Source organism: Mus caroli, chromosome 10 (genome assembly GCF_900094665.2).
Source record: "Mus caroli chromosome 10, CAROLI_EIJ_v1.1, whole genome shotgun sequence".
NCBI classification, from domain to species: domain Eukaryota; kingdom Metazoa; phylum Chordata; class Mammalia; order Rodentia; family Muridae; genus Mus; species Mus caroli.
Genome location: NC_034579.1, coordinates 75,966,713 through 75,988,525, shown reverse-complemented (window position 1 = coordinate 75,988,525; position 21,813 = coordinate 75,966,713). Strand labels below are relative to the sequence as shown.

The 21,813-nt window shown below is 42.6% G+C and overlaps 1 protein-coding gene across 1 annotated transcript in view; it reads left to right on the top strand.

Annotated features, from left to right (window-relative positions):
* The window catches only part of LOC110303098, a 28,735-nt gene extending 9,948 nt beyond the window's left edge, over nt 1-18,787 (top strand). Inside the window, exons 2-4 of the mRNA XM_021174035.1 lie at nt 2,501-2,586; nt 3,164-3,256; nt 4,254-18,787. Of these exons, the coding sequence (XP_021029694.1) occupies nt 2,501-2,586; nt 3,164-3,256; nt 4,254-18,696 (14,622 nt within the window). The 3' untranslated portion in view covers nt 18,697-18,787. The remainder of the gene's footprint in view (nt 1-2,500; nt 2,587-3,163; nt 3,257-4,253) is intronic.
* The last annotated feature ends 3,026 nt before the right edge of the window (nt 18,788-21,813 follow it).

Here is a 21,813-nt window from a genome sequence, read left to right as displayed (position 1 = left end):
GTACATGCAAGCAAAACACCCATGCACATAAACACACAGGTGTACATGCAAGCAAAACACCCATGCACATAAAATAAAAATAAATGAAAACTTTAATAAGAGTATATATTTTTAAAAGAATGAGAATTTTATGTGGGCTGTTTGGAATCAAAATTCGTGGATCTGAAGCATGAGTTTGCATCAGTAAGGGCTGTCACTAGGCAGATATTCTGTTAGGAGCATCTTGACTATACGGTTGCAGTTTTAGAGAACATAAAGATAAACCTGTGTACATACTGAGGCATACAACACACATGTGATTCATGAAGAATAGTGGTTCTCAACTTTCCTAATGCTGCAACCCTTTAATCAAGTTCTCTTCACGCTCTGGTGACCCCCAACCATAAAATTATTTCACATCATAGTGTAAATAAACTGTTTTCTGACGTATTAGGTGACACCTGTGAAATGTAGAAGGACTCTCCTGTGATGCATGTAGTCTTTGGAACTGTATTTATCTCCACCAGTCAGGAATCTAACAGGAGTAATTTTATCTCTGTATCAGCATCTTCTTGACATGTGTCCTCTGATCATGTGGCACTCTAAGAATCTTGATTTTCTTTTTTTTTTAAATGAGATTTTTATATGGGACATTTCTTTGTCCCAACACTGTTACCAACACTTTTTTTTTAAAACAGTCTGACAGTGAAGTGAGTTAGGACCTCAAAATAGCCTCTGAATTTTCACTGTTGCTTTTCAGTGTTTTTCCAGTAGGCAGGCTCTCTCTCTCTCTCTCTCTCTCTCTCTCTCTCTCTCTCTCTCTCTCTCTCTCAATCATTTCAACCAGAACCTTGTAAAAGGACTTCTTTGAGATTCTATAAATAACAACTCAGGAAACATAGCTTCAGGAGCCTTNTTTTTTTTAAAACAGTCTGACAGTGAAGTGAGTTAGGACCTCAAAATAGCCTCTGAATTTTCACTGTTGCTTTTCAGTGTTTTTCCAGTAGGCAGTCTCTCTCTCTCTCTCTCTCTCTCTCTCTCTCTCTCTCTCTTTCTCTCTCTCTCAATCATTTCAACCAGAACCTTGTAAAAGGACTTCTTTGAGATTCTATAAATAACAACTCAGGAAACATAGCTTCAGGAGCCTTTGAGTCCATGTTCTAAAGAAAGCAGGGAAAAGTGGGAGTTGGTATGGGCAAGCAGTTCTGGCTGTGGAGTGCTGGGGAGGAACAGGATTCATGTGACCAATAGAAGACAAAAGAAAAGCATCTACACACCTAGAAAAATGTCCATAAAACAGGAGCCAAATACCTACATATATGTGTCCCAAGTCTCTAGTCATCTGGTTTGTTTCAGATGTCCACAGTACAGGGTAGAGGTGAGCAAGCTCCCTAAGCAGCAGCATGGGACAAGAAGAGGTTCCATCAGTAGCTTCTTGAACTCCATTTTGAAAAACATTCAACTGAGATTTTATTCTAACCTTTTCACAGAGGATAAAGTCTACATTTTAAAAACATGCAGGGTTCTATCCAGTATCTGTAGTTGTTTCATCATGAGGGTGTTTCCAGATTACTCAGGTCTGTAATATTTGTAGATTGTGTGGAGATATAGATGCAGAAGGATCATAGGTAGACATATTAACTGAGATTTCACCACCAGTTTTCTTTTACTTTGTATCTTTACTTAATGGTTCCAGCACAAACAGATGTTATTAAATAATGCATGATTAAGCAAGCATAAAATAAGTTTTAAAAAAATCTATCAAAACTACCACTAGATTATTTAGCTCTGTGTTAAACTGTGTTAATAAATCATAGACATACCAAATGCTCCAGAATTGTCATCTAGGCTCTTTAGACATTGATGCCCTGAAGCAAAAGGAAGGAGTGTATATTTGCTTTATTTTAATGGTGACAAATGTCATTAGTACTCTTAAACTGACTGATGGCATTGCTGCAAAGTCCCAGGAGTTTACTACTTTCTAGGAAGGCATTACGGAATAGAATTGAACTCCTACCACCAAGCTTCCCCTGCTTCTTACCTTCTCAGCCCCATCTCCCACAGCTCAGCAAAAGTTCACCTCAAATTTTAGCAGAGCTCCAGACCTTAGCACAACTCACTCCATGATGGAAGTGCCACTCAGGCCATAAAACTCAGCACGTAGATAGCACCACCTACCAAAACTAAAACAAAGGCCCAATCCATCAAAGTCCATAGTTCTGGGAGTCTCAAAATGTACTAGTCTCGATTTTTGGCTTCTGCTTCTGGCTAATTGTTCTTGTTAACTGAAGTATGTCAACACAGAACATGGTTTTCGTGCTTAAAAGGTCATCCTGAAAAAGGCTTGGGGTTACACTTGGATCCTGAACATCCATTGTAGTTGCCGGGTGGCAAATAAAGACTTTTTGTTGGCATAAAGCTATGTCCATCCAGTCTTCTCTGGTGAATTCCCCACAACAAAAATTACAATATGCCAGTTTCAGTGATGTCTTACTTGCTTATAATGTTCTTTTTCACCCAGAAATCAGCTGACTCTCTGAGATCTATCACAAATAGAAATTTGTGGAAAAATTATTCTACTCTGTCTAAGGAAATTAATCTGACAAGGTAAGCAGAGTCTGTCTTCAGACTGTCCTACTGACTGTTCATGTCAACTTGATACAAGATAGGATCATTTTGGAAGAGGGACCCTCAATTGCTCCTTCCAGATTGCCCTGTAGGCAAGCCTGGGATGCATTTCCTTAATTGGTGACTGATGTGGGAACATCCAGCTCACTGTGGGTGGTGCCACTCCAGGCTGGTGGTCACAGGTGACATAAGAAGGCAGGGTGAGCAAGCTGTGAAAGCAAATCAGTAAGCAGAGTCTCTGCGTCAGCCCCTGCCTCATGGATCCTGCCCTGAGTTCCCACCCTGATTTCCCTCCGCAATGGAGTATGACTTGAAAATTGGAAGGTGAAACTAACCCTTTACCTGCAAGCATTTTATGGTCATGGTGTTTCATCACAGTAGAAACCCTGACTATGACATCACCTTAATTATAAGTGCTTTAGTATAAAATACCTGGTACCTTTACTTCATTTACTATGAGAGCAATTGTCTCGGTCCTAAATTAACTTTCTATTCTATTAGCTTACTGGTACTTTGATATCACTTCAGTTCCACTGACCTATCCTGCTGTGTCCAGTATTTCAGGTCTTCCTATGGGCTGGACTCAGGACTATATATTCTCAATAGAAAAGAGCCTTGAACAGATCTTCCAACATCTGGAAAATGCAAGGTCAGGAAACAGAGTTTCTGGGTAGAGGGTAGAGAAATATTTAAAATAAAAGAAAGGAAGGAAGAAGAGTAAAAGGGGGAGGGAAAAGAAAAAATTGAATATAAACAACTATTTTTTGAGATTTATTTATATTTTATGTGTATGAGTGTTTTGTATGCATGTATGTCTGGGCACTACATGCATGCCTGGTGCCCTCAGAGGCCAGAATAGGGTATGTGATCCCCTGGAACTGGAGTTCCTGATGTTTGTGAACAACCATGTGGGTGCTAAGAATCAAACCTGTGTCTTCTGGAAGAGCAGTCACTGCTCTTAACTACTGACCCATCTCTCTAACCCTCAAAACAGTGAAGTTGGTTTTTTTTTTCTTATTAAAAATACATTTATTTATTTTTAACTTTTTTTGTACGTGTGTGTACATGTATGCCACATGTTTGCAGAGGTCAGAGGACAAGCCACAGGAGTCAGTTCTCTAACATGCAGATCTTAAGTATTGAACTGAACTCAGATCATCCAGCTTAATGGCAAGATTAATGGGAACGTGTGTGTGTGTGTGTGTGTGTGTGTGTGTGTGTGTGTGTGTGTGTGTATAAAACTTACGTGTTATTCCTTGGATCTATCCACCTTGGTTTTTGGAATAAAGTCTCTCAGTGGGACTCACTAATTAGCCTTGACTGGCCAGTGAGCCCCAGGGATGTGCTTGTCTCTGCTTCTCCAGCACTGGGGCACCATGTGCTTTTATTATCGTGTGTGCTCTGGCAATAGGGCACAGCTTCTCTATTTGTATGTTGTGCACTTTACTGGCTCATCTCCCTTGCTCCTGGTAGAGGGGTTCTTTATGGAAAGAACTGATGCTTATGAACACCACCCCTTTTCCACCCTCACCTCCCTTAGACCAAAATTTTTTTGGACTTGCAATGACTACTTTCTTTCTTTGTCCTAATTTTCCCACTACTGGTTCCAAAGAAAATGAAAAAAAAAAAATTCTCTTTGTTTTCAGCTCAGCACTTATGGAACTGAATTTTCCAGAATCCTATGATACATCTTCTTCCTCCATCTCTGACACTATGGCTCAGGAGAGTGTCCCACCTTGCTGTTACTGTGAAAATGAGAAATGGTCTACTGACTACAGCATATGCTCTGAATCCTCCAACAACAGCTCCATCCTGTCTTATCTTCCAATCTTTCCTGAAAGTACAACTTGGCAAATCCAGAGCAATAGTGCCCCCTATTCCCCAGAAAAGGAATTGTCCGTGTCCAGGGGCAGAAGCACACCACTGCCTACCTTTCAGCTGATGGATACTGAGAAATCAGATCTTTCCCAGAATTTTGCAGTCCTTCCTCCCTTACGTGATGTTCCATCAATTCATCTCCATGTGAACATCGGGGTGAATTCTGGAATAAATAGGACAGAAGCAAGAATGTCACAGCCACTTACCTCCAACAAACAGTTAGAATCTGAGAATGACCACCAAATCATTAGATGCAATCCTTTAGTTATATCAATGGATGCACCTTCCAGAAATGTAGAAGTTAATGCAATTCAGGAAGAAACTTCTTTACTGAAAAAGGATCCAAAGCACGTGTTAGAGCTGAATACAGAACAGAGGGTCACAGGTCTTCCAGAAGAAAAGATAAAGTCACCTAAGGCACAAGGAACTAATGTGGAGCTGACACCCAAGGCACCATGCCCAGCCACAGACAGCATAAAGGTCACTCCGATGGCACTGCTTCAGGTTATGGATTTAATGGGAATAATCCCAGATTCACATTCAGAGATAACAGACTCCGTGGGGAAAACAAAAGATAAGACTGACTTATCACAGCAATCAAACCAAGTTGAAAAAGTGATTATACCTCCGGAGTCATCAGTAGCAAGTCCTGTGCATCAAATGAGGGAATCAAAGAGTATGGCCTCAAGACCAGATAAAATCACAGATATCTCCAAAGTAATTCCTGTAGCATTGTTTAATATTGTGGATTCTAGGGGGCTGATTAATGAATTATGTTCACATGTCATAGAATCAGCAGGAATAGCCCCAAAGCCACAACACCAAGTCACAGAATCAGTGGGGGTAAATACATTGCATAAGTATCAAGCTGTAGAACCAGCAAACATGAGTCTGGGGCCACATCATACAGTCTTCAAAGGTGGAGAATGGATTCTGCAGCCTCAGCATAAAGTCACAGAAACATTAAACATGGAGTCAGGATCACAGAATCAAGCCAGGTTTACTCCTAGTTCACCCCAACCTCCACAGACACCATCTAAAGTCCTGGAGTCATCAAAGATGAGTTCAGAGCCATCAGAGAATGCTCTTAAGGTAAACTCAGTGGTACAGGGGTCACCCATGGAAGTGATCACAGGAACATTAAACATGGACTTAGGGTCACAGAATCAGGCCAGTTCACCCCAACCTCCACAGACACCATCTAAAGTCCCGGACTCATCAAGGATGAGTCCAGAACCATCAGAGAATGCTCTTAAGGTAAACTCAGTGGTACAGGGGTCACCCATGGGAGTGATCACACCACTACAAGTTGGTTTGACTGCTCAAGCCAAAGAATCTCCAGAGTTGCCTTTTGTGTCCCAGGTTCAAGTCAGAGACTCCATAGGAATGACACTACATCAAGGCACAGAGAATATGTCATCAACTCCAAAACTGCCTCATCAGGTCATGGACCCTTTGCAGTTCACCCCTTGGCACCAAGACTTAGACTGTTCAGAGGTAAGACAAAGTCATAAACTGAAAGAACCTATGGGGTTGACCTCTGATACCTGGCCACAAAGGAAGAATCCTACAGAGAGAACACCATCACTTCAAATAACAGCCCCAGGGGCACCAGATCAAGAGACAGTACCTATAGGGACGAGCCAACAGCATCAACTTACAGAATCTGAAGTAGTGCCAGCTACTCTGAAACTTGAAGAAGTAGAGTATTTGGGGGAAAACACAACCCCACAATCTCAGATTATGGAGTCAGTGGACTTACTCCCAGAGTTACAGAATATAAACTCTATGAACCTAGTCCTAGATCCAAGATTGGAAGGTATGAAACCTGTGGACATATCCAAAGATTTAGTTTTAATTCCTGAGACCCTGGTGGAAAGTATGAAAGTTGGTGAGTTACCCACACACCTTTATGCATCAAAATCTTCAAATGTGAGCCTCAACTCAAGTTATTCTTTCCCAGAACCTGAAGGGCTGACTGAACAACAACAAGCCTCAGAAGCAGGGGTGACCTCTGACACTTGTCATCAGGTGGAAGAATCTGCTGAGTTGACACAATCAGAAAGAGTGACTCCAGCACTACTCAGCCAAACCTCAGAATCTATGGAGATGAGCTTACCACCACTCCAAGATAAACCAGAAGTGATGGTCCCTGAACCACAGGCCCCAGATGTGAACTTTGCTCATGTGACACCAGAACCATGCTCAGAAGTTATTAACCCATTAGAACTAAGTCTACCTGAATACACAGAAAGCACCGAATTGACATTGCCTGAAGTTGATGATACTCAGGAGACTGTTGTAGAAACATATTCAGAAATGGGATCTCAGGGGTTGAATCTAGAATTAAGCATGCAAATTGAGGAATCAGAGTCATTGGTAGAAAATTTGAAATGTGAAGAATTAATCCCTGAACCATCTGTACTAGTTGTAGAACCTATGGAGTTAACTACAGGACCCACACCACATATTATAGATGTGATCCCAGGGCCACAGCTCCACAATGTAAAGTCTATGCAAATAGACATAGGATTCGAGTTACAAAGTGAGTTATCTGTGGATTTACCACAACAGTCATCTATAGGAGTGGTAGATACTGAAAAGGCAAAACCAGAGCCAGGACTACAGAGTTTGTCACCAAAGGAGTCAGTTGAGGGAATACAGATTCCAAATGTGAAATCCCTGGATTTGAATCTGGACCAAGAGCCGCCAACTGTCAAATCAGGATTGATTCCAGGGCCACAACTGCAAAGTGTCAGATTTCCAAAGTTATATCAAGGGCTACTTCTTCAAGAGGAAAATCCATCAAATTCTATCTCGGGCCCCCTACATTATAGTGTGAAATCTGATGAAGCAATACCATGTTCCCCAATGCCAGACATCAGATCATCTGGTTTTATTCCGGGACCAAAGGTTCCAGAACCACAACTACATGTGAAATCTACGGAAGTAAATCTAGGACCATGTTTGCAAGATGTGAGATTTTCTGATTCGATCCCAAATCCCAAGCACCATGGTTTCAAATATACACAGTTCATACCAGGTTTTCCGCTTCAAGAGACTACATCTCAGGGATTTATGCCAGAATCATTTATACCATTAAGCCAAGAGCCACAGTTCGAAGATAGGAAGCTTGCTCTAGCTACACAAGGATCGGAGTTTCACAGCATGAAAAATGCAACACAAGCTTCCGAACTACAGCGTTCATGCGGGATTTCTGAGGAGGTCAACATAGGACCTTGGGAACAAGATACCAAATTTTCTGAGCTGGCTTCAAGACCAAAACTTCAAGGGGTCAAATTTGGGGAGCAAATCTCAGGGTTGATGTTTGATAGTGCAAGTTCTATGACTTCAGAGTTAGGGATGCATGACTCCAAATTGGCAAAGATGACTGCAGGGCTACAGGATAGCAGGCATCTGGGTTTTAACTCAGGGCCATGGCTTCAAGATGTCAAATTTTTGGATGTAATACCAGGAACTCCACCTCAAGGTATGAAAACTCCAGAGCTAAACTCGGGGCCACACTTAGAATGTATAAAAATTTTTGAGTTGACCACACAGCCAGAGAGGCAAGGGATGAAGCCAGAATTGATAGTACAAGAGTCCCCATTTCAAGTTGTCACAGGGAATCAAGAACCAAGCTTTGAAGACAAAATGTCTTATAAAATGGTACCTGAACCACAGGTGCCAACGGCAGAAACAATGAAATTGGCTACTGAGAGACACTTAGCAAATGTAGATCATTCTGAGTTGATCAGAAGCCCACAGACACAAGGCATAGCATCTTCTGAATTGATTGAAGGACAACTTTTGGGACATATAAAACCTGTGGAGAAGAACACAGTCTCAAAACAAGAAGCTCTGACATCTGTGGGATTAACACCAGGGCTACATCTGGGAGACATTAAATCTACAAAGTTAAAGTCAAAGTCAGAGCTGGAGCCTGCGGAATATGTGCTGTCAACCCTGGGGATGCATGCAGGAGATAAGAATCTTGAGCTGCCTCCAGGCCCCAGCTTGAAGGGTTTAAAACCAAAGTTACTACCTTCAAAGCCAAAAATAGAAGATAGGAAATCTGTGATCTTAACTGTAGAAGAATGTCTCAAGAGAATAAAATCCACTGTGGTATCCCCAAGTAATTCCCTAAGAAGAGATATGAAGTCTGTGAAGTTGATTCCAGGTTCAAAAATTCAAGATTTGAAAAATAAGGGGTTGGCCCATGGTACACATGTTCAAGATGTAAATGCCATGGACTTGAAACTTGAGCCAAAGAAGCAAGGGGAGAGTCCTATGACTTTTGTACCAAGGATGCTTTTTCAAGAGAAGTCTATGGAGGTGTTTCAAGAGCCTCAACTGCAAGATATGAAACCCAAGGAACTGACTTCACAGCCACAAATGCAAGATAGGAAACCTGTGATCACCCCATGTTTGAAACACCAGAGTCTAAAACCTGTAACTGTAGCCAAAACACAAGGGATTCGAGGAGTAAAATTTGTAGATTTCATCTCAACACAAGGGTGTCAAGAGATGGCACCCATGGACTTAAATCTTAAGTCTAGACAGGATGACCAGATAACTGTAAAGTCACTAGAGCGGAAAGGTGGGATTTTCGACCAACAGAAAAAACAGCTTGAATCAGAAAATACATCGCCCATGGAGTCAGATCAAGAACCCAAACCTGCAGATATGACACCCATAGAGATCAAATCTAAACTACAATTCAAAGATACAACCTCATTTGAATTGGCTCCTGAGCCAGTTGTTCAAAATGTAAAAGCAGAAGAGTTCCAAAATGAACTACAGGTGCCAAGTATGAAACCTTGCCAGTTGATCCCAGAGTCCCAGATGCACCAAGAGAAAGCTGTGGAGTCAACGTTGGACCCACAACTTCAAGGTGTGGAAACTGTGGCACTAAATACAGAACCCCAAATTGAAAGCACAAAGTCTATTCAATGGATACCAATATCTGAGTTTCAAAGTGAGAAAGGTATAGGGTCAAACTCAAAGTCACAGTCTCAAGAAGCCAGACCCACAGAACTGAAGCCACCTGTGCTATGGAGAGGTATGAGGTCACCTGAACTGACTGCCAGGTCAAAAATTCAAGGAGAAAAATCTGTGGCATTTCAGCTTGAGCCACAGTTACAGGCTCAGGAACCAAAAACATTCAACTTGACTTCAAAGCCACAGCCTCAAGCCACCACAACTGAGGAGCTAAACAAAGAGCTACAGGCTGAAAGTGTAAGATCTGTCCAGTGGATAACTCAACAGGAGTTCCCCAGTGTGAAGTTTTTAGGATCCAATAGTGGGTCACCATTTCAAGGCGTCAAATGGACAGAACAGAAACCCTCCATAAAATTGGGAGGTGAGGAGTTGATGACAAGGCCCAAGACAGAAGGTAAAGCATGTGACCCAACCTTAAGGTCAATGATCAATAACATAAAATCAATGACATTTAAACCTAGGTTCCATGTAGAAGACAGGATCGCTAATGAACAAGTAGTGAAACCGTTAAAGTCATCCCCAGGAGTACAACAGCCTCAAGACATGACACCTTTACTGTTCAAACAAGAGTCACAGTCTTCAGAAGCAAAATCTGGGATATTAGGCCAAGGGTCACAGTCACCTGAGCCCCAGTGGCAAAGTGCAAAATGTTTTGACTTGATACCTGAAACAAAGTCCCAAAATATGAAATTTAAGTTAAGTTCCAGCCTACCATTGAAAAGTAAACCATTTACTGATTTAATCATGGAGACCAAAATTCAAAGGGTTAAGCTAGACTCTAGACCTGGGCCACAGTCCCAAGGTATAAAATCAGATTCAATTCTGAAGACAATGCCTCAAAAAATTGAGATGGAAGACTGTGAATCAGGCCCACAGTTACAAGATCTGAAATCTCTGAGGACGATCATGGGTGTAAAATTCCTAGATGTCAAATCTATGAGCTTCAGTCCTAGACCACACTTAGAAGATATGCCATCTGAAGTCATCACAGAGAAGAATGTTCTTGGTATGAAACCAGTAGAAATCAAACCTAGTCCAAAATTACAAGGTGAGAAACCTGAGTTCACCCCAAAGGAGTTGTTTTTAGGCACACAATCTATAGGATTGCATTCAGACCTTAATTTGCAAGATTTGAAATATCCCCAGCTGATCATGGGCATGAAACTTCAAGGTGTAGACTCTATGGAACAACACTTGACAAATATAAAACCTTCTGAGGTGATTACACAAATAAATTCTCAAGGTGTAACATCTGTGGACTTTGATTCTGGACCACAGACACAAAATAAAAAGCCTTCTGAGTTGTTTCAAGGGGGAAAGCTCCAAGATATGAAATCTATAGAGTTTAATCAAGGCCCAAAGTTACAAAGTATGACTGTGGAGTCAAGACTAGAGACAAAGCCCCAATGTGGGGAATCTGTAAAGTTAAACTCAGGCCCTCAGTTGCAAGATCAGAAATATTCTAAGTCAACTCTAGGGACAACTCTTCAAGATGCAAGATCTCCAAAGGTCAATTCTGGCCCACACTTACAGGGTGTAAAGTCTTCAGAAGGGATTTCAGGGGACACAGTTCCAAAAGAAAAACCCATAGCTTTTGTTTATCAGCCACTGGGGCAAGATGTTGAATCTTTTAAATGGATTTTCTCTAAGGCACTTGATGGGAAACCTTTGCAGTTCCAGGTACCCTCTGAGTTACAGTACAGGAAACTATCTAAGTTAAAACCAGAATTACATCTTCAAGGTATGAAGCCTGGGGCTTTCAACCTTGGATTGAAGTTGGAAGATGTGAAAGCCAATTCCACAAATCTGCAAACAACAAAGGATAAAGAGGTCAATTATGATGCAGACTTGCAAGTTATGGGATTCTCTGAATTGGCCTCACCAATTTATAATGTGGTACTTTCTGGACTCAAAGCCACAAATCAGAAGCAAGATGGGAAACCTCACAAATTAAGTCAAAAGCAACAGCTTCAAACTATGAAATCAACAGTGTTCAATCATGAGCCACATCTGCAACATATCAAGTCATCAGACTTATGTACAAAGCTTCAAGACCTGAAATCAGTGGAATTCAACTCAGAGCAACAGTTGCAAGATGTGAAGCCCTCTGAGTTGGGCCTGGGAACAGGTACACAGTCTTTAGGGTTCAACCCTGGGCCACAGTTTCAAGAACTAAAATCTTCTGCAGTGAGCATAGAGGTCAAGCTGCTGGAAGAGTCATCTCCAAAATTCAAGCATGAACCTAGATTGCACTGTAGGAAATCCTGTGACTGGAGTCACAGTAAAAATGTTATGGCACCCAAAACCGAGATACAAGATGTAGAATTATCTGAGTTGCACCCTGGTCCAGACCTTCAGGGTATAAACTCTAAGGAGTTCATCCCTGGGTCACACTTGGAAGATCTGAACTCTGCTTGTACTCCCAATATAAATTCTCAATATGTAAATTCCAGTGAGTATATATCTAGGCCATATTTGCAAGATACAAATTCCTTTGCATGCATTCCAGAGCCAAACGCTCAGTGTATAAGCTCTGAGTACAATCCTGGAATACATTTGCATGGAACGAATTCTTCCTCATGCTTTTCAGGATCAAAATCACAATGTGTAGATTCTACTTGGAGCAACCCTGAGTCACATTTGCAAGACATAAATTCTGTCGAATGCATCCCAGGGCCAAGTCCTCAGTGTGCAGATTCTCCTGCATGCATCCCAGGGCCAAGTCCTCAGTGTGAAGATTCTCCTGCATGCTCCCCAGGGCCAAGTCCTCAGTGTGCAGATTCTCCTGCATGCTCCCCAGGGCCAAGTCCTCAGTGTGCAGATTCTCCTGCATGCATCCCAGGATCAAATCCTCAGTGTGCAAATTCTTCTGCATTGTCCCCAGAGCCAAGTCCTCCATGTGTAAATTCCACTGAGTGCAATCCTGAATCATATTTGCAAGGTGTGAATTCATCTGTATACACCTCAGGGCAAAATCCTCTGTGTGAAAATTCTAATAGGTATGATCTTGGGCCACTTTTTCAAGGTATGGATTTTTGTCCATTTCCACCACCACAAATTCTGTGTGTAAATCCTGTTTGGTGCAATACTAGAGTACATTTTCAAGATGATATAAATTCTTCTGCATGTACTCTAAGTCAAGAATCTGAGTCAGTAAATTCTATTGGCTACAACTCTGGGACACATTTACAAGCTCCAAAACTTCAACAACAACACTTGAAAGATTTGAAGTCTGAATTAACTCCAGGGTCAAACAATTTGGGTATAGCACCTATGGAATACAACCCTGGTCCACAAAGTCAAGATATGAATTCTTCTGGGTTTAATCCTGAGTCAAAACCTCAGTGCATAAGTTCTGTAAAGTCCAGTTCAAGGCCACAGTTGCAAAGCATAAAGTCCTTTGAGTTGACCCCTGACTCAGAGTCTCAAAGTACAAAATCTGTTCTGTTAAACTCTGGATCACCTTCTCAAGGTGTGGATTCATCTAAATGTATGCAAGGGGCAAAGTTTCAAAAGATCCCACATTTGAAGAGCCAGCTTGGATCATGGCAGCAAAGTACACAACCAATATTTACTTTGAGGCCTCAGTCAAACGGTGTGAATTCTGTGATTTTACCAACGTCGCCTCCTGAAGATAGAAAGTTTCCAGAGAAGAGTACACAGACATTGTTTTGTACACATGCTGTAGAACCGACATCTAGCTGTGATCTGAACGACTTGAGGAGTAGGATGTTTTCGCCAGAACCTTGTTTTCAAAATGTTGACGTTGTGCAGTTGAAGCCAGTGTCACAGTCTCAAAGTGTGAGTTCTTCAGAATTTATGTCATGTTCACAACATCCTATGTCTTCACTTGCACCAAAGCCATGTTTTCAAGATACAAACCCTAAGGAGCTGAGGATAGGATCCAAACAGGAAAGTCTGAATTGCCAACTATTTCCTTCAGAGGAGAAACCAATGATGGTATTGGCACCACAGTCCACCAGGAAGCTCTTAGCAGGACCAGCACTGACTAGTGTCAAATTTTCAAATTTGTCACTGAAATCACAGCAGCAAAATACAAAATCGTTGGTATTAACTTCAGAGACAAAGTGGCAAGGTGTAAAACAGGTGAAATTGTCATCAGTGTCTCTGCCAGAACCTGGAAAATCTGTGGAGGTAGCACCAAAGTCAATTCTTCAAAACATGAAATCTAGGAACCTAATGCCCCAGACAATTGATCCAGTCACAAAATCCACTAAAGTCATTTATAGACCAGAGCAACAGGTGGTGGACTTTGCAGGGATGAGCATGAAGCCTCCTAGGTGTCAAGTCCCTAAATCAGCGAATTTTACTTCACCACCAATTTATCAAGATGTGGGGTCTTTAGAAATAACAAAGGGGTTGGAACATAAAAGCACAGAAATGATGGAGAAATCTGTGAGGTTAAGCTCCAAACCAACAGATCAAGTCAAAGAATCATCAGAGATGCCCCTGAAGCTTGATCTTCAAGTACCAGAATTTTTTTACCTGACTCCAACACTAAGTAATCAAGATTCAATATCCTCAGAACCAGACCTACCAAAAAGCTACCAGATCCCAGAAACTCCTGAGTTACATTCATCACCGTGGCCTCAATTTCAAGATTTCAAGAAGTTACAGATAAAAGAAGTTACAGAATCTGATAGAGTGACCCTCAGTGTCAAGAATCATGTTGTAGACATGATAGAGTTGACTTGTGAAGCAAGACAGGGAGGGAAAGAATTTCTTAGAATGACTCCAAAGCCAGTAAATATAGAGCCCGGATTTGTAGAAAAATCTCCAAGGCCATGTCCTCAAGACTTAGGACCTCTGGGGGTGGGCTCTAAGAAAAGATCTCAAAGGGAACAATCTGTAGTATCAACACCAAGGACATCCTGTCACATCCCAGATTCTGTTTCAGGAATAATACCAAGAGGACCTCAGATTCCCAATTCTACAAATTTGGCCTCTACACTGTGGCTGCAAAAAGAATCCTTTGAGTTGTCATGTAAGCAAACCAGTCAAGTTGAGGGAAATACAGACTCTGTAGAGCTCACCTTTGGTACACAGCAGCCAGGAGAGGTAGCAGCTAAGCTAACAAAACATCAGAATTTGAACCTGGAAAATGCAAACATAACTACAATAGAATCACTGGACCAAATGATAAACTTTGTAGGGGCTAGTCCAAAGCCACAAGATCAAGTAATAGAATTTGCAAAGGCATCGCTTCCAGTTTCTCAATCAGTTGCCCTCCCAAAAGTTTCTGAATCTGTGACCCCCAGAGTTATAAAGTCTGTGATGATTCCAGAGAGTGCCCCTCAAAAGTCAAAATACAATGATTTAACTCCCAGAATACATGATATGATAAGTTCAGAATTTGTTCCAAGCCTTTGGCTACAAAATGTGCAATCCAAGAAGTTAATCATAGAGCCAACACATCAGGTTTTAGAAACAAAACGACGAACAAGCTTTCGAATTATAAAAACTGTATTAATTCCCAAACCACTGGTTCTGATTGTAAAATCTGAAGAAGTGGCACCAGGACCATGTGCTCAGGCTGTAGAACCAATAGGACTCTCAGCAAGATCGAGCATTAAAGAAAAGGAGTGTTTGAATTTACACCCAAGACCCCATCTTCAAGACCTGGTAAAACCTATGGAGTTAACTCCAAGGGCAGATATTCAAGTGACTTCTGCAGAAGTAATATTTCAGCAAACATCTCCCCTTAAGGAACCTACAGTGTTAATTCATGAGCAAAGACTTCAGACTGAAAAATCCCTAGGCCTCAAAACAGAATCTCCTAAAGAAATGAAAATCAAGGATTCGAATCAAGAATTGGTGTGTCAGAATAAAGACTCAGAGGTGACCACATCAGCAAAATTACAGACAGAGAATTACTTATCTAGTTTCATACACAGCCCTTCAATCCCATTTCTTTCAAGTGTTGACAAAACAACTGAATTAGGGCAACTTCAGGATTCTGGGGTGCCTGAAGTTTCAAGAACTTTTGGTACGGAAAACCTTGGTGTTGATATTTTGCAGTCTTCAAAGTCCTATACAGACACTATTATAATAAAATCTTCAGTTCTTCCCTTGGTCCTTCCAAATCTACCCTCTGATAAGACAGGAGACACCAAGGGAACCCCATATCCTGAGATCTGGGGCATGAATATCTTATCTAAGGAAGAAAGAGTAAAGGAAAAAATGGAGGAATTCCAAAGGTATTCTTCATATTCATTCAAACTACTACCAGAGGAGTTCCAGGAAGGATTAGGGGCTCGAAGAAGCTCTATCCGTTCTTTCCTGGGCATACAACAGAACATCTGGGAAAGTCATGTCTGTAGGCAGCGACTACCTAGGAAATATCTCTCCAGTATGCTAATGCTGGGGAATGTCCTGGGAACCACGATGGAAAGGAAGCCTTGTTCTCAATCATTTTTAACAGAAGGATCCACTATGGACATCTGTCAATCTATTCAAAATTTATTTGGGGTTCCAGCTGAACTAATGGAATTTTCTCAAAGCCTGCAAGAGAGGGTTCCAAGGACCATTTCTCAGACTTCAGTGGTTAAAAACTATATTCAGAGACATATTTTATGTCACAGTAATGAGAAAAGAATGCCTTTAAAGATGTGGACACGTGGCTCAACATCTTCCATAATACAGCAATACTCTGGTACTAGATTGGGAGTAAAGAAAACAAGCTCTAAGCTCAGTGATATATTCCAGAAAGTCACTGAGCATGTGTCTGTCTCATGTAGTGGAGCCAGGTTTCCTGCCTTGATGAAATCAGAGTCTACTCTTGAGATACTTTACACTAGGGAAGATCCTGTTTCCAAGAAGCAGAGTAAAATTTCACCATGTGGTTCACCTACTAGGACTTTTGAGTCTCGGCATTCCCTGAAGACAAGTTCTCTCTCCCAGTCCAAGAGTGATATCTCAGAACAGTCCCAACTACTAAAAGGACTACGGCTAAAAACAGCAGGAAAACTACTAAGAAGTCAAATACCCCACAATGTCCCTCTGCCTCTAGAGTCAGGTCTTGTCCTAAAGTATCCCATCTGCTTACAATGTGGCCGATGTTCAGGATTTAATTGCTGTCATAAGTTACAGTCTGCTTTTGGGCCATACCTGCTTATCTACCCACAGCTCCACCTTTTAAGCACCCCTGAAGGCCATGGTGAGATTCGGATGCATCTTGGATTCAGATTACAAACTGGGAAAAGACCTCGAGTCTCAAAGTATCATACAAGAAACCAAGCAGATCCACGGAAGGGTGCTGCATCACCATCAAGAAGGAAAGCTAGATTCTCTACGCCAGTTTCCAAGAGTCCTAGTCCTAGAAATTTCCAGTCCAGTTCTTCCCTATCTCCTGCTTCTGTACAAGTCCACACTCAGCAAAAGCAATGGCACAGCCATAGTGTGGCAGGAAAGACAACCGCCAAAGACTATGAATGTCAGGTTTACTCTGTATCAGAGAGTGAGTACGGAAGCATCCTGGATGAAAGATTTGTTAAATCAAGTCTCAGAAAAACCTCTGTCTTAACATATCCAGTGAAGAAATCCAAGGAACCTAAATCACTAAGCACAAGGCTCTACAAAATCAGTACAAGCACAAAAGACAGTCATCATAGAACAATAAAGGGTCTGTCAAGCAGAATTGAAACCACCCAGATGAGCGATGTTTCTGCCAAGAGACAACCTAAGAAATCCTCCCAGCCCAAATTCATCCAACTGCTTTTTCATAGTTTAAGGCAGGCATTCCAAGCAGCACACAGAACTGTGATTTTTACCAGCAAGAAACTTAAGTACAAGATGAGGCCAGACAATTTGTGGTCAATCAAAAACTTGCACCCCAAACAAAAAGGGAAGGACCATTGTTTAATGGAAGATAGCAAAGGAGCCAGGACACCAGTTGTCAGGCACATGTCGACAAGCTTAACCCCCAAGCAAAAGGACAAGTTGCAGGAAGCAAGTGAGTGCTGTAGACAAGCTCAACAGGCCAAACAAGTGAGCTCTCTCCTCCCCAGACACTTGAAATTGCAGACCACCATGGTTTGTGGAAGAGAGGTCTTTAACCAAGCTACTTCAGTCCCAGAACCTTTCAAGAGAGTTCAAAATGTCCCCAGTATAGCAACAAAAAGCTGTAGTGATGACGTATCCAGTCAAGAGTCTAAGAACTGTTCTAATGTAGGAGTCAAATTTCATGTCCAAGAGAGGATTGTATCTAATCCCCTCTTGAAGGAAACCCTGCAGAGTCACTTTGGAAAGAAACCCATAAACCAGGAAGAAGAACAAGGCTTCTTCAGGGAGAGAACCCTACCTAATAAGCCATCTGAAAGGACCCATCACAGGCTTCTTCAGAGAACTCATTGGCAAAGTCTCTCTGAGAGGAGACATCGCAGTCCCTCCCAGAGAAACAGTCTTAGCTCCTCTGTAAGAACCTATCATAGTCTCTCTGACAGAAGCCATAACAATCTCTATAAGGGGAGAGGCCACAGTCCCTCAAGGAGGAGCCCTGGAAGTCCCTCAAGGAGGAGCTCTAGAAGTCCCTCAAGGAGGAGCCCTGGAAGTCTATCAAGGAGGAGCCCTCGAAGACCCTCAAAGAGGAGCCCTCGAAGACCCTCAAGGAGAAGTCCTTGCAGTCCCTCTGGGAGTAGCCATCATAGCCCCTCAGGAAGTAGCTTTCGAAGGCCTTCAGGGAGGAGCCCTCGAAGTCCCTCAAGGAGAAGCCCTCGAAGACCCTCAAGGAGAAGTCCTTGCAGTCCCTCCGGGAGTAGCCATCATAGTCCCTCAGGAAGTAGCTTTCGAAGGCCTTCAGGGAGGAGCCCTCGCAGTCTCTCATGGAGGAGCCCTCACAGATGCTCAAGGAGGAGCCCTTGTAGACCTCTAGAGAGAAGAGGATACAGTTCCTCTGTGAAGAAGAATCTACACAGTTTTTCTGAGAGGAGCCAACAGAGTCCCTCTTCTCTGAGATGCCTCAGTCCCTCAAAAAAGAGCCATGTCAGTTTCATGCAGAGGTCACTGGGCAGTTACTCAGAAAGGAGCATTCCCTCTGTCTGGAAAGAACATAGTTGTAGATTAAGCCAGTACAATTCTGTGCCCTTCCTTGGGTTGGCTAAACAAGTCTCTGATGGCTGGAGTCCAGCAGTGCCTGGCCTCACTGCATTTACATCTTCCTGCCAGAGCCTTGAGAAGCTGATCACCTACTGAGATTACTTTGCAACAAAATCAGCTGAAATGAAGGGATGGGTTTTGGGGGTTTGCCTATATAAACGCAGACTGGAAAATTAAAATTTGAGCCATGATCAGAGAAACTTTGTCTTGGCTAGTTATTTCTCTCGTCCGCCCATCCTATTTCATCCCTAGCTCTCCTTCCAGGTGTCCCCGGTTTTCCATGGCCACTGGATGACTACACAGATTGTCTAAGCCCAGGCTACACAGGCATTCTTCCAGACTCATCTACCGTCATTCTGAGAGAACCCAGTATAGTCCCTCTCAGAGCAGACACAGTCATTGTGAAAGGATGCACCTAAGTCACTCTGAGAGGAACCAGCACTGTCACTATTGAGAGACCCTATCACAGTGCCAAGGAGAGGCTCAAGCATCATCTCCCTAAGGAAAGATCCAGATGTAGCTTGGCTAAAAAGTTCATGTCTTTCAGGGACCACACCAAAAAATCCAAAAACTGGACAAATTTGGAGGCATGAAGTTAGTGGATAAGAAGAGATCTGTCCCTTAACCCCAGCAATGAAAGAGCTATTGGGGAGGGAAGGGGAAGAGAATGGGTCTGTAATTTAAGATCAATAAGGGGGTGATTTGAACTCCATTTGCACCTGTAAGACCACTTATGGAATGTGTGGGACTAGGTTGCAAACGGGGGTTCATGGGGACCCCTTAAATCTTAAGACTCCTCCCATTTCCTCCAACCCTCTCGCCCTGACAGCCTCCCTACTCCCCTGTTGCGATGGGGGCGGGGTCTTAATGGAGGAAGATGAGTCATTCCTTGACTCATTTCTTGCCGCAGCCCCCTCGGAAACCGCTAGGAGGAAGTAGATGTTCAGAACTTGGCTAGTTGCTGCAGAGACCACATCCAGGAGAGGAAAGGAGAACAGAAGTGGCCTTGGTTTGGCCGGAGCCCTTGGGTGAAATTGTTAGGCGTGGAGGGGGAGTGATGTCTTCCAGACTCGGTGCAGTCAACACCATAAATTTCTTGGTGTGACCATTATAGTTTAGAGATAGAGCTGTCCAGCTGAGAACACACGGTCCTTTGCTTTTGTCTTGTACTCAGGGTTGGGTTTTTTTTTTTTAACCCATTGTAGGCCCCACCCTTTACTATAAGATCCACTTAACCCCTCCCCCCTTTTTATTTTTATTGCCTATTCCTCATATCCTCAGACGCAGTTCCTCGACAGATTGTAATTATTTATATTCCTTCAGCATCCCCAGTGCCTCCCATTTCATACACACACACACACACACACACACACACACACACACACATTCACATTCCCGTCTTTCCCCCACCCTCCCCCCCTCGAGCCTTTAGGATAGGGTTTTGAGAATGGGCAACCTGTCTTTACATTGTAGAAAAATAGAATGGCACATGTTTCCTAAAAAGTGTCGCCTTCGGTCCACTTGAAGTAGTTGCTCAGGACAGCTTCACATCTAGGCACAAGGAGGATTCATATCTCTGTGGATGAGCTTCAAAGGTCTCTCGCACTCATTCATGTGCTTGTGATTTGCTAGACCCTGGGGCCCACATCCCTTAAGCAGCAGAGGAGCACCAAGATCGTGGGAGCTAAGAAGTAGGTTTTCAGAAGACATTTTTGTAATTGTGTAGAGAGTGCTGCTAACTGTGGAGCACAGTGTCTGCACTGTGGAGCACCAGAGCCACCAGACAGGTATGGCTTTGGGGCACTTGGGATATGGCTAGTGCAATTGAAGAACCGAATTCCAAATTCTATTTCATTTTAATGGACTAAAACTTCAATAGCCATGTGTAAGTAGTGGCTACTGGATTGGACAGTGCAGATAGAAGCCTAGTTGGGGGTGGGGGGGAGAAAACTTGGATTGCAATAAAAATGTAGTCTAATAAAAATGGAGTGTGTGTTTCAGTTAGTGATATTTCTGCATGTCCTCTGTCCCCACATCAAATATGTGCTCATAATTAATTTGATGGACGTAGGGAGGGAAATTAAAATAGCTATAAGCAACCTTTATATTTCCAAGCTACTTGGTTGCAGCTCTGATTTATTATTTTGTGTAATGAATGTGCTAAGTTTTTCCATGGCTAACACAAAAGGAAAGATTTTAACTTAGACCTCCCTGTTAAGTTCATTCACTTAGATAACACTTATGAACTGTCTGTTCTGTACAGCTGTGTGGTAGGTTGGGCACCCAGGCATGAAAACAGAGCTGTCCATTCAACAGAAGAGATGGGTAATCGTGGCAACACAATCTAGTGTGATAGGAAAAAACTATTTTTTGTAGTAGAGGCTCACTGTCTGGAAATTCCCTGTGACACTTAGGTTGGCCTGTAACTTGTAGTCCTCATGCATCTGTCTCCTGAATGCTGGGATCACAGGCCTGTGCCACCACACACTAGTATTTTTTGTGTGAGACAGGATTGCACTATGTAGCCCAGGCTGGACTTAAACTATTTCAGTTTCTGCCCTCAGCCTTCCCAGTGTGGGGATCACAGTCATGTGTTATGCCTTAATCTGTGCACTGCTAGTAAATATTTTTATAATGGAATTTAACACCACTTTTGGGAAGCAGGGTGATGATTTCAGTATTACCAGAATAGTCCACTCAAAGACAGGCTTGAAGCCGGGCAGTGGTGGCGCACACCTTTAATCCCAGCACTTGGGAAGTAGAGGCAGGCAGATTTCTGAGTTCGAGGCCAGCCTGGTCTACAGAGTGAGTTCCAGGTCAGCCAGAGCTACACAGAGAAACCCTGTCTCGAAAAACCAAAAAGAAAAAAAGACAGAGGCTTGAAGGTCAAAGAATAATTCAGTTAGCTAGTGAGGAGTCCCCTCCTGTCCCAAGAGATCAGTGTTTGAGCTGATAGAACTTTGTAATAACTACTTCTGTATCATTGGCATGGAGGCTGATAGCAGGTGAAGGGCATTGTGGGGCATCATTAAGAGGAGGTAGCAGGGGCGAGGATGTGGAGAAAGAGGAACACTCCTCCATTGTTGGTGGGATTGCAAGCTGATACAACCACTCTGGAAATCAGTTTGGTGGTTCCTCAGAAAACTGGACATAGTACTACCGGAGGATCCAGCAATACCTCTCCTGGGCATATATCCAGAAGATGTCCCAACC